The sequence below is a fragment of the Cottoperca gobio genome, chromosome 9, assembly GCF_900634415.1.
Source record: "Cottoperca gobio chromosome 9, fCotGob3.1, whole genome shotgun sequence".
Classification (NCBI taxonomy): domain Eukaryota; kingdom Metazoa; phylum Chordata; class Actinopteri; order Perciformes; family Bovichtidae; genus Cottoperca; species Cottoperca gobio.
The window spans coordinates 29496316-29510940 of record NC_041363.1 but is presented as its reverse complement, the minus strand read 5'-3'; the positions used below and the strand labels follow the sequence as shown (position 1 = coordinate 29510940).

Genomic DNA, 14625 nt, shown 5'->3' with positions numbered 1-14625 from the left:
GTTTTCCAATCTGCTTTTGTTGCTGTTGATGCTGTTCACTGTTAATTCAAACTTTACCTGTTGACTTGATTTGAGTATTATTTACATTTCCATAGAATATTCTATACACTGTATGGTCAATATTGTACAATATAGCCACACACTACTGGATTTATTTGGCACAAATATGTGCACTATTCTTTTATAAGGTAGCATAACCAACATATTGTATATAGCTCTTTTATTGTCCTCTCTTTTTTATTTAAACTTATTTAAATCAAAACTTTATATGTTCTCTTACATTTGAGCCTGTCTCTGTGCAGCTAACTAAGTTGGATGACTACATTGGAATGAAAAGATGTAAGATTAGAGAACATTACTCCAAAAGTCTCACATCATCCCACACTTGTTCTCTATGTTTCCTGTATGTACTGTAAACTATTTAATAAAAAGGCAAAAAAGCAAACATAATAATAATTTTTAAAAACCATGGCAGGAAATATTGATTTTCTTTGAAAGTAGCTTAACATCCAACATCTATCAAAGAAAGGCACATTCAGAATTTGGAACCAGCAATAAAGCAAGAACTCAGCAGCCAGATGGCACATTCATTTCCTACCAGCAGAGATATGCTACTTAACACAATCACAAAGGCAATGTTGTTCTTGGTATTAGTAAGAAATTATAATTTTGCCCACTTTTGAGGGATCCCTGCATAGGGAGACAACACACACACTCACACATAGTTGTGTACCTCTTTGCTGTGTTCTGGAGTCTGCTGAAAGCCGGTTCATGTCTGTTATGATGACTTTCTGCATGAGGGCAGGCGAGCAGGGCCTATCAGGACTACAGAGTGGAGCAGCAGGTGTAAAGAGAGAGGGGCAGGGGGAGGGGCATGGCGACGGATGGGGTGATGGATGAGGGGATTGCATGGGAGATGCCGCTTTGGAAGAGGAGGCAGACTTTGACAAAAAGGAGGACTTCTCACAGGAGCTGGATCTGAAAGCTAGCTTGACAGATGCCTCTGGTTTAGCAGAGCTGGAGGATTCCCGGTGGTGCAGGAAGCCTGGACAGGTGTGGTGACCTGAGCTTTGCCGGCTGTTTTGGGCAGCATGGTGGTGGAAGGGATGAGCAAAGTGGGGGTGGTTGTGATGTTCAGAGTCAGAGAGTTGAAGGGAACTCTGGCAGGTGTGATGGAGTGTATTGAGGGAAGTGTGGTGGCTGGCACCAGCACAAGTGTGGTGGGCAGAGGGTGGTGAAGACTGGTGAGTGGTGGGGAGGGATTTGAGCGACTTGTGTAGGCAGTCCTGGAGCAGCCGGGTTGGGCCAGTAAACAGCGGGCTGGAGCCGAGCTGCACCCTCCGGGCTGAAGGCTTCCGGCTGAGCTCCTTCTCCCTTGACAGCCTACTCGGAGCCTGGAGAGGAGTAGCCCTGAATAATGAAGGAGATTCACCTGAAGCCTGCATTTGAGCCTGTCAATGAAAATAAGGTAACAGTAAAAAATGAAAAAGGCAGACAAAAATGATAACCCTTAAGATTTCAGTACTGGTTGATCTAGTGTGGTTACAGACTTCTGAGAATAAGATGAGAAGATCATTATCAATCTCATGTCTGTGTTAAATACATAGCTGGAGTCATGATGTGGTTAGCCTAGCTTAGCATAAAAACTGGAAGCAGGGAGAAACCGCTAGCTTGGCTCTGTCCAAAGTTGAAAAATCCACGTATCAACTCCTGTAAAGCATTTACATTTTTTAAATCTGTACACAAACAGAAAGAGGTTTACAATAACGGTCAGGTGACTCCTGCGACATGTTGACTCCTGCGACATGTTGACCTGTGTTACTGATGGGAAAAATCCAGTAACTAAGTAATTAACACAGCAAAAGGCAAGAGGTTAAACTGAGGGCTAAACACAGCAGGGGACAGGAGACAAACTGCTGAGGAACTGTAGAGCAATATAAGAACAGTCATCAGGTGATGGATCAGCGCATCTGTTATTTACTGTAAACATAAGTAATAAACATCAAAGATGATCTCTCTGAATAGATGTGTTCCTTTTGATCTGTGTAAATTCATTCCTTTAGACCCCTCCAATCTGAATAAATTAGTCCTTTGATGTGTGGGTATATATGTGGAAGCAGACAGTTGTTTCTCTGAGCAACACAGCAGATCTTACAAATCTTTGTGTGTGAGTTTGATCATCTTTGTATGTATAACTCGCTCCTTCTTCAAAAGAATATAGATTCAACCCTTTTATTTGATTATTAGGAATATTTTTTCCAACAGTCACAAATAACTTTTTTCCCACTTGAAACACATGAACATGGCTCCCGGCCCGCAGAAAATATTATTATTGGTATGAATTTTTTTTTATCCGCCCAATACTTCTGTGCAGTGTATCCAGTGATAGTTTGACTTTAGACATAGCCAGGCTAGCTGTTTCCTCCTGCTTCCATATCCTGACTCCAGCTCTGTACACACAGATATGAGATAGATATCAATCTTCTCATCCTTCTTGGAAAGAAAGCAAATAGGCATATATCCCAAAATGGTGAACAATTTAGCATTAAAGTAGACTGAAGAAATATAGGCTACTGAAATGTGAGACACCATATTTACTATAGCATTATTAGAAATTAGTGCATGTAGCAGCTTTCGACTTCAAAATCACATCTAGTACGTGCAGGCATCAGGAACATTTAAAAAATATATATTTTATTGATATTGAATCTGGCCAAGAGTGAGTGAGTAAGGAGAGGCCTAAATCCTGATTGGAGATGAGAAGCAGCTGCAGCCCAGGTGAGCTGATGAGGTGGGAGTGGACGTGCATACTTATGTTAGGTAGGGTCATACCTGTCAACATTGGAATTTAAAAATAAGGGAAATCTTTTGGTGGACTCCGCCCATATTTTAACAGCTCTCAGCCACCCAGCCCCCACCCATGTAATGTAAATGTAAACACATAAGGGACGGGTATATACATTCAGGAAATACATGTTTATTTAAAGTATGTATTACTTGTACAGACATGTTTATAAAATGTATGTATTTTATTTATTAGTTATTATCATCAATTTATTTGATGATTGATGAGTTGTGTGGCTTTTTTTTTTCCCCAACGAGTAGCCTACTTCCTTGCGATGGCAGAGTCAGGAAACATGTCCGCTACACTGCTACTGAAATCATCGCAGAAGCTGAAGGCTACATTATTTTTGGCGCAAAGCATTGACATCTTTCCCTCAGCTTTGGTCACTTTGTTTGCCTCTGAAACAGTTCTTGTCACACATGAAGTCATTGACAGTGTATGTTTTTGTGCCTCTTGGCGTGCTTGTGCTTGGACACTTTTTCGTGGTGGCGAACATCGTTTTTTCCGCCGTGTGCAAAGCTAAAATATGAATGGCACACTTTACAAAAAGCATGAGTTTGCCCGACTCTTTATTGATTATGCTTTTTATTAAATAAAAAATATTACTTACATAAAGTTTGAACTTTTTTGGCAGGTACAACTGCGTCTCCATCTATCTCCCGTTCACTGTGACTCTCATCCATATGTTCTCGTCTTCTTCTGTGTTATTGTTCCTGTTTTCTTCTTCTGTGTGTTTACTGGCGGATAACGTTTTTCAGCTCATGTTAAACATAATACTGCCACCTGCTCTATCGGAGGCTACTGTACACTTTTTTAAATTAGTCCTTCTTTTTCTTTTTGAAGGGTTAAAAATACGGGATAATTACAGGAAAATATTTAAACGGGAGGAAAACGGGATAGAAGAGAAAATACGGGATAATCCCGGGAAAAACGGGAGGGTTGACAAGTATGGGTAGGGTAAGCAATTTGAAGCCAACACAGAAAAAGTAGACTCCACCAGTACTACAAATTGAAATTATTATGTTGCCTAAGCCTAAAGATGTTGTTTTTGTTTGTGTTCAAAACCTGACACTTCATCCGGTTCTCAAACTTTTTTTTTGGTTTTTAGGTTTAGGTAGGTGCAGTTTGGCCCATCTGATGTGTTAGAATAGCAGCGATAACCACTGATAACGGCCATTTAATAGGCTGTTAACATTCGGATTGGGCGTTTCAGACCCTTGACCTTTTTGTCTTATCTTGATTGTTAAACCAAATCTGATGCTTGAGGTATTGGTTGATAGAGATGGACAAACATGGAAACCTATTAATAGAAAAGACAGTTATCCCTGCATATGCATCTTTTTTATGGCAGATAAAACAAAGTGACACATACCAGTGCAATGTTCTGTAAGGCATTAGTGTTCTCTTTCTGGTCTTTTTCTGTCCAGCCACCAACAGAGCAGTCGGTCTGAAAGAAAAAATATGAAGCCTTGATGTACTGCAGGGCTAAATCTGTAATAAAAACTTAGTATGGTTTACTGTAGCCTACTTAATGTATGGCAAATGGATGGGATTTGTCCCAAGGGCAACATAATGAGTGCAAAAAGGTTTAGACAGTTAGAACCAACGTTATTTTTCTGTAAAAGCTGAATCATTTGGTGGCGTTTAGGCCTGTAGATTCTATCATTTCATTGCTACTGAGCAGTGGTTTCCAAAGTTGGCTTCAGGGAGCAGCAGGAGTCTCTTAAGGGCCCTACATGGTCCTCCAGCAAATTGAGGAATACCATCATTTCACTATTTCATTCACTATAAATTTACCAAAGCAACGAATGTGTTATGAGAGTGTTATAAGATTGACTTTTATTGTAGTAATTATGAAGTTGTCAATAAATAAAATAGAGATGCATATATAATAAAAATAAAAATAAACACAGATCAATTCAATTTAATGAAAGCAGGCAATCATCATTTTCCATTTGTGTTTTGTTTTTCTGTGTTAAAGCAGGGCTCCCACCTTGTCAAATACAGCATATTGGTCAGTGGCCTTACGTGTCAAACTATGAAGCATGAATTACACTTCTAGCATCAGCTTTGCACTTGCAGGGCTGTCTGTAGTGGCTGTAGTAATTATGGCGGGAGTAAATGGGGAAGTCAGGGAATGTAGTAGCGGCAAAGGTCGGTGAAGGGAAGAGGTTATGATTGATGCATGGGTCAAACTAACAAAGGACTTTCACCCAGGAAGCCCCTATTTGTGTCCTGTGTAAAGCGAAAACGCACCGTTGACATATTTGAACTTGAGCATGTAAGTTAACCTACATAACGTAGCCTACTTACGTCGCATACATAATGTACTTGCCTTACGCCATGTACGCACTTAAATTAAGAAGTGTATGTAGTCCTTTTAACCAAGTCCATAATCTCCTCATAAACCTCACAAAGTATTTTGTGTCCATAATCCAACCAGGTAGTAACATAACATACTAAATAAAGTCACGTAACTAGCATACTTACCTTACGTCATGTAATGTAAGGTTAACCACATCGTGCAGTCTAGTCGAACTACTCTCGCTAAAGGGGTACCCAGTGCATAAAAAAGTGATATTTGAAGAGTTGGGAGTGAGAATGTGTTGGTTTCAGACTGAATGAAATAACTGTATTAACGGAACATACACAGACTTCAAAAGCATAAGAAACTGTAATAACCAAAGAGCCATTGTTATTGTTGTTACCGCCACCAATATGTATGGATATATTTGATATTTCGGTTTGTTGGTTTGTTTGTCTGTTTGTAACCAAAACTACTGGCAGGATTTTCATGAAGCTTGGGTGGAAGGGTGTAGCATGGTCCAAGGAAGAATTAGTCTAGGAATTACATTTTGGTTGGAATCTGTATTACAAAGTGGTTCCATGCATTACTTTTCACTTTTCACTTATTTCACTGGAACCGGCCTTGGTGGACCTCTGCACTCTCCGAGTGCCCTTCTAGATATTATCGTTACACCTGTGCTTTTCCTACTATAACAAGGTAAAATGTCTGCTGTGAAAAAAGCCTGTGAAATTGAATGTGAAATGGACATAGACCTATTTTTTTATTTGGCAGGCAATGAGGAATCCTAATCTTATCGACTTTTACATTTCAATTATATAAGGATAGTAGCTCAATTCTAATAAAAGTGAAATAATGTCCTTTTACGTTGTCATTTTTGTAATTGCAGGATTTTCTTAGACCTCTTTTGTTTCATTAGTCAAGGTCAATCATCACAAATAATGGGCAAGCAGAACCCCACCAATTGCACTGGTCTGGTTTCTGGCAAGGGTTGCCATGTGTGCCCGATAAAAGTAATTTACCAAAAGAAAAAAATAATTTGGTTAAGTTATTTTATTTTAAAATGTTTCACCGCTGGACTATAAAATATTATCCAGCAGAGTTTTTTAGTCTCCTATATATTTAGTTGACAATGACATCATGAGGTTTTAAGCTTCAGTCTAAATCAAATCAAATCAAATCAAATTTATTTGTATAGCCCAATATCACAAATTATACATTTGTCTCAGTGTGCTTTACAGACTGTACAGGTTACGACATCCTCTGTCCTTAGACCCTCGCATCGCACAAGGAAAAACTCAAGGATTCTAGCTCTTCATGCACATCTCCAAGTACCCCTTCACTCTTTTTTTGGCAGCTATTGACTATTATAAATCACTACCGTGCAGCCAACCTGTATAGAAATATCTATGACAACAATGTCATAACATGGTGTTGCTACAATGAATCTTCATGTTTCTCGCCGAGTAATGGCTGTAGTGGCTGTCAATTAAATGCAATTAGCTTTTTATCGAGGGTTGTAATATAACAATCACAAATATTATAATTAATGTGTCAGTACAGGAAATTACACAGAAATATGGTGTGCCGTGGAAAACAGCATCACCATCATTTAAGAAACTAACAATGACGAGACAAAGTTTGGCCAGGGAGAGGGTTGGAATCGTGAAGCAGAGGGTAATAATCCACGCTTTGTTCAAGACAAAACCAAACTGTGTTGTCATATTAAGTTATAGTGTTGGGTCTTCTAGGGGCCAGACTGCTAGAGGAAGTAGATCAGAAGCAGACTGTACCCTGGCACAATGAGGTCTCTGTGGATTGATGTGGCACACAGTGAAACATCAATAGTCGCTGACCTGCTGCAAAGATGAGCGGCTCTGTGACAAAGAATGATGCCAGGAAGATGAGAGACTGAGGGCGACGGAAAAATCTAATGTGTCATGGTCCACACACACACACACACACACACACACACACACACACACACACACACACACTAAGTGTACTATGTGGATCCTCTGAATAGATATTAAAAAATGCAGTGCAAGATAAAAGCAAGTCTGAAACAGAATGAGAACAAAGCAGTCACTGCTCATGCCTACACACGTCATTCCCCATTCCTCAGGTCCCCATCTTGCCCATGTATGTTTTGATCATATGAACACCTTCAAATAAAGTATTTGGGCTTAGGAAAAAATAAAAAGCTATATAATATACATCGCAATATTTCTTCAGACATTTTTCAGTAGCATCTAGTATCAATATTTATTTTTTTAACATACGAGCACTCCAAAGTAATGTTCTCACACTAAGCCTGTCGCTATCTTCTAACTCCTCAGGTGAAACCAGACTAACAAATATCTATTAAAACATTTTTTTAATTAAACTGTTAAAAATAAATAAAAGCATTGATGTTTCCTTGCGTGATGATTATTACGAACAAATAAACAAAAGTATCCTAACCAACAAAAAGAGATTTCACATGCCAGAACCGTTGGGGAAAAATAATTATTTCACCTGGGAAAAAAGATACATTGTTGAATTTTAGTATTGGTCCTGTTCACACTGACTTTTTACAAACAAACTAAGAGAAGTAAACATGAAGTTATACAGACTGACAGACAGGTAACTAATTCATTGGACAATTTTGGCAATTAGCATCAGCGCATCATTAGGACCCGTATGTGTCATGATCTTGGTTTTCGTGCTTCGTGTTCTTTTGAAATGTTCACAAAGAAATAAGTGATTATAAGCATCATTACTAGACGGCTAATCGCAATCTTGTGCAGTGAAGATTCCGGGCTGTGGGATCACTGTCAATTATGACTTATTGAACTGACAAAGTACGCGGAGATGCACATTTTCTCCTTGCCACGGCGCCGCCCGCAACTGGCTGTACGTTGGCTGGAAAGGCTTAGAGTGAAGGTGGCTCGCGGCTCTGGACGGTCATTATAAAGTTTAAAATGTCAGCATGAGATTTGCCCAGTCATTGCTTATCTTGCTCTATTCTGACTTATTTACTATACAGGTACAGCTCAATAAATTAGAATATCGTGGAAAAGTCAGTTTATTTCACTAATTCAATTCAAAAAGTGAAACTCATATATTATATGGATTCATTACACACAAAGTGAAATATTTTAAGCCTTTATTTGTTTTAATCTTGATGATTACGGCTTACAGCTAATAAAACCCCAAAAATCAGTACCTCAGAAAATTAGAATATTACATAAGACCAATAAAAAAAATATTTTTAATACAGAAATGTCGGCCTTCTGAAAAGTATGTTCATGTGTCTGCACTCAGTACTTGGTTGGGCCTCCTTTTGCATGAATTACTGCATCAATGCGGCGTGGCATGAAGGCGATCAGCCTGTGGCACTGCTGAGGGGTTATGGAAGCCCAGGTTGCTTCGATAGCGGCCTTCAGCTCGTCTGCATTGTAGGGTCTCATGTCTCTTATCTTCCTCTTGACATTACCCCAGAGATTCTCTATAGGGTTCAGGTCAGGCGAGTTTCCAGGCCAATCAAGCACATTGATTCCATGGTCATTAAACCAGGCATTAGTACTTTTGGCAGAGTGGGCAGGTGCCAAGTCCTGCTGGAAAATTAAATCAGCATCTCCAAAAAGCTTCTCAGAAGAAGGAAGCATGAAGTGCTCTAAAACTTCCTGGTAGACGGCTACGTTCACTTTGGACTTGAGATAACACAGTGGACCAACACCAGCAGATGACATGGCTTCCCCAAATCATTACTGACTGTGGAAACTTCACACTGGACTTCAAGCAACTTGGATTCTGTGCCTCTCCACTCTTCCTCCAGACTCTGGGAACTTGATTTCCAAATGAAATGCAAAATCTACTTTCATCTGAAAAGAGGACTTTGGACCACTGAGCAATAGACCGGTTCTTCTTCTCCTTAGCCCAGGTAAGATGCTTCTGACGTTGTCTCCGGTTCAGGAGTGGCTTGACATGAGGAATGCGACAGTTGTAGCCCATGTCCTGGATACGTCTGTGCGTGGTGGCTCTTCACTGACTCCAGCCTCAGTCCTTGTGAAGCTCCCCCAAATTTATGAATGGCCTCTTCTTGACGATCCTCTCAAGGCTGCGGTTATCCCTGTTGCTTGTGCACCTTTTCCGACCACACTTTTTCCTTCCATTCAACTTTCTATGGATATGTTTGGATACAGCACTCTGGGAACAGCCAGCTTCTTTAGCAATGACCTTTTGAGGCTTCCCCTCCTTGTGGAGAGTGTCAATGACTGTCTTCTGGACAACTGTCAAGTCAGCAGTCTTCCCCATGATTGTGAAGCCTGCTGAACCAGATTGAGAGACCATTTAAAGGCTCAGGAAACCTTTCCATGTGTTTTGAGTTCATTAGCTGATTAGAATGTGACACCGTGAGTCTACAATATTGAACTTTCTCAAAATATTCTAATTTTCTGAGATATTGATTTTTGGGTTTTCATTAGCTGCAAGCCGTAATCATCAAGATTAAAACAAATAAAGGCTTGAAATATTTCACTTTGTGTGTAATGAATCCATATAATATATGAGTTCCACTTTTTGAATTGAATTAGTGAAATAAACTGACTTTTCCACGATATTCTAATTTATTGAGATGTACCTGTACATATTTGAATAAAGTCACATTAAAGTGGCAAAGTGGAAAAAGGCAAAAAAATAGACTAGGTACAATATTATGTTGGATAGCACATTTCTTCCGGTATAGTATTTAAGGGATTTACCGTATCAGGAAGGGCGTGTCCTGCGTCATGGATCATAGGGGCCGAGTAGTTGCAGTGGCCCTGTGGATGCAGAACTCTAAGTCCTCCATGCCAGGCCTGGTGGGCCTCCCTCTCACGATGCAAAACCAGCCTGTCGTAGAACTCCAGATCCTGGGGAGCCACCAGACTTCTCACCTCAGACAACATAGACAACTGGAGGAAAGGAGAAGAGAAAACAAAACTGAGATAAGAGCATGCAAGAGTAGGATTGTGATTACTGCATCTTTCAAATAGTCAGTCTTGGGCTTTAAAAATAAGTAAACCAACTGAAAAACAGAGAAGATCAACTTGTTTACCATTTAAAGAAAAAGCTACTGACATGAAAAGAAAAGGAATTTAAATCACTGCACACTTTTAAACTGTTTAAAAAGACAAGGTTTAATGGCCATATGTGAATGTTGCATTGACCTGATGTTTTCCGCTCTAAATGAAAATTTAACAAGTCAATAAAATATTGTAATCACAATTAATGGATTATAACTGATGTTGTTGAGACAAAATAGACATTGGGTCTTATTATGCTATATATTCCTACATTCGGATACATTCAAGCTTTTTCTCACAATGCACTTTCTGAATATTATTTCACAATCTCAAAACATGTACAGTGGCTCCATTTTAGACCCCATATATAACCACTATGGGGTCACAAGGCTGCTGTACCTTTGCATGTGTGTTAAAGAGCTCAAACAGAGCCATGGTCAGTGGCTCCACTCCTATGTGTCCATCCTGGTATTCCTGCAGGTAGTAGACCATAGTCTGCCTCTCTGGCTCCGTCAGCAGCATGTAGGCTTGCTGCTCCAGAGAAACCTGAACACCTGGTGGGCCTACACCTCTGTATACTGCTGGCTAGACGGAGAGATGGGACAAAAGATGAAAAAAATGAGGGTCACACAATTAGGATAAGAAAAGTTATCTACAAGCCAGTAGTATGCATACAGAAAGTCTTCAGATGTGTGCAGATCTTCCACTCCCCTTCCTCTCATCCTGTGAACACACGGCTGTGACTGAGCTCAGGGGAAAAGCACCACTTCAGGGCTTCAGGGCAAGTCAGTCATAACTTGTTTGCCTTAAGGACTCCATTAATGTTATCTTTCCAAGGAGCTCAACTTGAAAAATATTTTCAGCAAAACGTATTCCACCACCTAAAAAAATGTATATCAGTTTAAGTGTACGTTATATTTAGTCAAAAAGCCACGGAAGTGAACCTGTTACATCCATCTATGCTCTTGACAAAGCCACCATGTAGAAAACGAGATAAAATTACAGTTCTTGTCAATGGAGTCTGGTGGCTCTTCAAAGAGAACATAGATAACGGCTTCAGTTACCCGTTGGAAAGGGCTGTCTGACGGCAAGGTATATATAGCGTACATTTTAATTGATCGTGATTATTAGGTGGGTGAAATACGTTTTGTTGCTGCTGCTGCTGGTAGCGAAAAGGTGAGGATTCAAATGCAAGACAGCAGACGAGGAGATTAACAAAAAGAGGGCTTTATTCCAAAAAGCTTTACACAATAACAAAAGGTAAACAGTAAACTGAAAAGACAAACTAGGATGACACGGGGAGCACGCATGCATCATGAATGTTTATTTGTTTGTTTCTTTAATCTATAATACTCTTGGTCAGTGAGGCCAGACTCCTCTCTTTGACTCATATGGAGTCTGGCTGAGGTAATAACAAGTGTTAAATCTGGAAAGTAATCTTCCACCTTTACACCATGTTGATTTTTTGGAAAACTTTAAAAATTTCCGCCGTATACAATTTTTTTTCTGACTGTTACTTAAATTAAAACCAGGGATATCACTGCTGTCCACACACACTCTTCTTCACTAAGACTCTCGTCCGCCTGTCCCTGCCTTTTCAGAGTCTGTCCCTCTTCCTCAACTTTACTGTTTTTCACATCACTGGATGCTTTCTTTGACTTGTTTCTCCTACATTTGGTAGCAAGCTTTTGTTGTAGTGTGTCCAGTGCTGCTGCTGCTGCCTCCTCCTCCTCCTCCTCCTCCTCCTCCTCCTCCTCCTCCTCCTCCTCCATCTCCGCTTCATCTACCTGCTCACTCCATGTAAACCTTTCTTTTTCTGCCATGTTTACCTGCACCTCTCCTGTCTCCTCTGCCTGCTCTCCTCCCAAACCACCAGCATCCTCTACCTGCTCTCCTCCCAAACCACCTTCCTCCTTTACTTTCTCTCCGCCCAAACCACCGGTCTCCTCTACATGCACCTCTTCTCCCTCCTTTTTTTTTTTCGACCTCACTGTCTCCTACGTCACCTAGAATATCTTTAAAAATATTTCCCCCATTACTGTTCTCCACACCACTTAAATTAACACCACATATCTCGCGCGCCAGGTCGGACACCGCCGGAGCCATGACTACCATTGGCGGAGAGCCCTCCGTCGCAGCAGCCGCCACCCCTCCTAGACCAGACGGCGCTGGTTTAAAAAAAAGACCCCACAAACACCTCAAACACCTCAAACACCACACCAAAACTCACCAACAAATCAACTAAATCAAACTATCACCAGTAAATGAATCACTAAACCCCATTCTCTGAACCAAATTATCAGTTGCCTAAACCCATTTGTCGAATCAACCACTCTTTTAGCAAAACCCTAAACAAGTTCAAGTAGTTAGACACTATTTGCAAAACTCTAAACACATTCTCCTTTACTACAAAACACAATTCCCACTGTGATACACATGTGTTGCACAATGCTAAACACAGGCAGCAAAGGTTGAACACAACTACAACACAGTTGTCATCGTTTAGTTTTTTACAATTGCTAAAACACATTTCTTGAAACCTTCACTCATTTTCTCAAAACAGAAAACTCAAGCTACATTCAGAAAACCACAGACTCATTTGGCACAAATCAAACAATGCTTTCAGATCATGCACTTTTCCAGTCAATATAGAAAAACCTACAGACCATTTATTAGACACTACATACAAATAAATAAAACACTGCATCCAGTGCATGTAGTTTGATTTAGTTTTATTGTAAATCAACACATTTTTGCAAAACTAAACAAAAGTACAATTATCCCAACTTATACAAATAAGAAAGAAAACTTCATACGTAAATGAAAAGCACATTACAGCTAAATAAAAAGCACGTTAGAAATCCAACTTCGAAAAACGTCAACGTATGATTCATTCTGCCTCAGCAGCATCACGCCTTTGTGCTGGAACCGACCAGAGGACTTCATCTACATCACACGCAGTGTTTTCTCTTGCTAAGCAACGGGAGGAAAACCCTCTGGCTTGGCGGATCCAGGCTTGACAAGCATACACACGTATGTCACCACAGGCCAATGCCATTGCCTGTAGGAGGTTTACCCTGGTGTAGGGGTTCCGGTCACAGACCCTCCAGCAAACATTTATGAAGCGCTGGTTGATGTTGAACCATTCACGTATGCGGACTGCGCGGTAAAAGCTGACATTGTCCCAAAATACAACATAAATAGGATGCCCAGCCTGATGAGGAACCTGCTGCTCACGATCAATCAGAAAGTCCCAAAGACCACTCAGATATGTGAGAAGATGCTCGGTGTTGTAAGACCCCAGGGTTGCATGATGGTGGAGAACGGCACAATTACTTATGGTGACATTGCCACCACGCTGGCCAGGGACTTCCACAACGGCCTGTTGACCAATTATGTTCCCGCCTCTTCTTCTCCTCTTCGTCAGATTGAACCCTGCTTCATCTACAAAAATGTATTCATGGGGCCTTTCCATAGAATCAAATTCAAACAATCTTTGAAGAGAACCTACTCCAATTTTGTTGCACTCCTTGTCCTGCTTCCCTCATTGTCAAGCCATGAACAAGAACATGGTCTGTGATCGTTGCCCGGATTGCATCTGAAATGATGGTTCTGGTTCTTCCTCGGCCTTGATATCTTCCTCTTGGCCCATCACCTCTTACTTGTACTCTTCCTCCTCTTCTTCCACCCTTTCCTCCTCTGTCTCTCAAAATGTTTTTATCCATTGTCGGTATTAGCATATGCACTCTGAACTTGCTTATATAGTGTGTTAAATCGGTTGATCACATCATTAGAAACAAGTGTGCACAATTTTGAGTCGTGTTTAAACGATGACAACTGTGTTGTAGTTGTGTTCAACTTTTGCTGCCTGTGTTTAGCATTTTGCAACACATGGGCATCATAGTGGGAATTATGGTCAGCGTGGTGGCAATGTCACCCTTTGTGCGGCCATCATGCAACCCTGGGGCCTTACAACACCGAGCATCTCAATCATTTGATCAAAAACATTGTCATTTCGAGCTATACAATATACAATTCAAATTAAATTTTGTTTGTCCTGGCTGACTGTAAAAGTGACTGAGTAAGTAGTCATAAATATTTAAAAGTGTTGTAGTGCTGATGCAGAAATATAAAATAAAGTGTGTACTTAAAATATAAATCTACTATATATAAATAACATATATACACTATATAAAATATATACATTTAAGAGTCCTTAGAGTGGAGTTCATATCACATTGCTCAGGAGAAAAGTTATTTCTGGTTCAACAGTCTGATGGATTGGGGAAAGAAGCTGTTGCAGAATCTGGTTGTTCTGCTCTTTATGCTGCAGGGAAAACAGGCCGTGGTGGGGGTGAGTGGGGTCATTTATAATGTTCTGGGCTCTGGTGAGGCATCGTTTATTTGCAGTGTTTTTGCAGTGAAGG

General features: G+C 40.3%; 1 protein-coding gene across 3 annotated transcripts in view; it reads right to left on the bottom strand.

The window, feature by feature from the left end:
- The window catches only part of whrnb (whirlin b), a 110602-nt gene that overhangs the window by 22730 nt on the left and 73247 nt on the right, over window positions 1-14625 (bottom strand). For 2 of the 3 annotated variants that reach the window (XM_029439611.1, XM_029439607.1), the window contains exons 6-9: window positions 10598-10783; window positions 9896-10087; window positions 4218-4292; window positions 734-1451 (exon numbers count right to left, since the gene is read on the bottom strand). In XM_029439611.1, the coding sequence (XP_029295471.1) occupies window positions 734-1451; window positions 4218-4292; window positions 9896-10087; window positions 10598-10783 (1171 nt within the window). The remainder of the gene's footprint in view (window positions 1-733; window positions 1452-4217; window positions 4293-9895; window positions 10088-10597; window positions 10784-14625) is intronic. The other variant, XM_029439610.1, reaches the window with a different exon arrangement.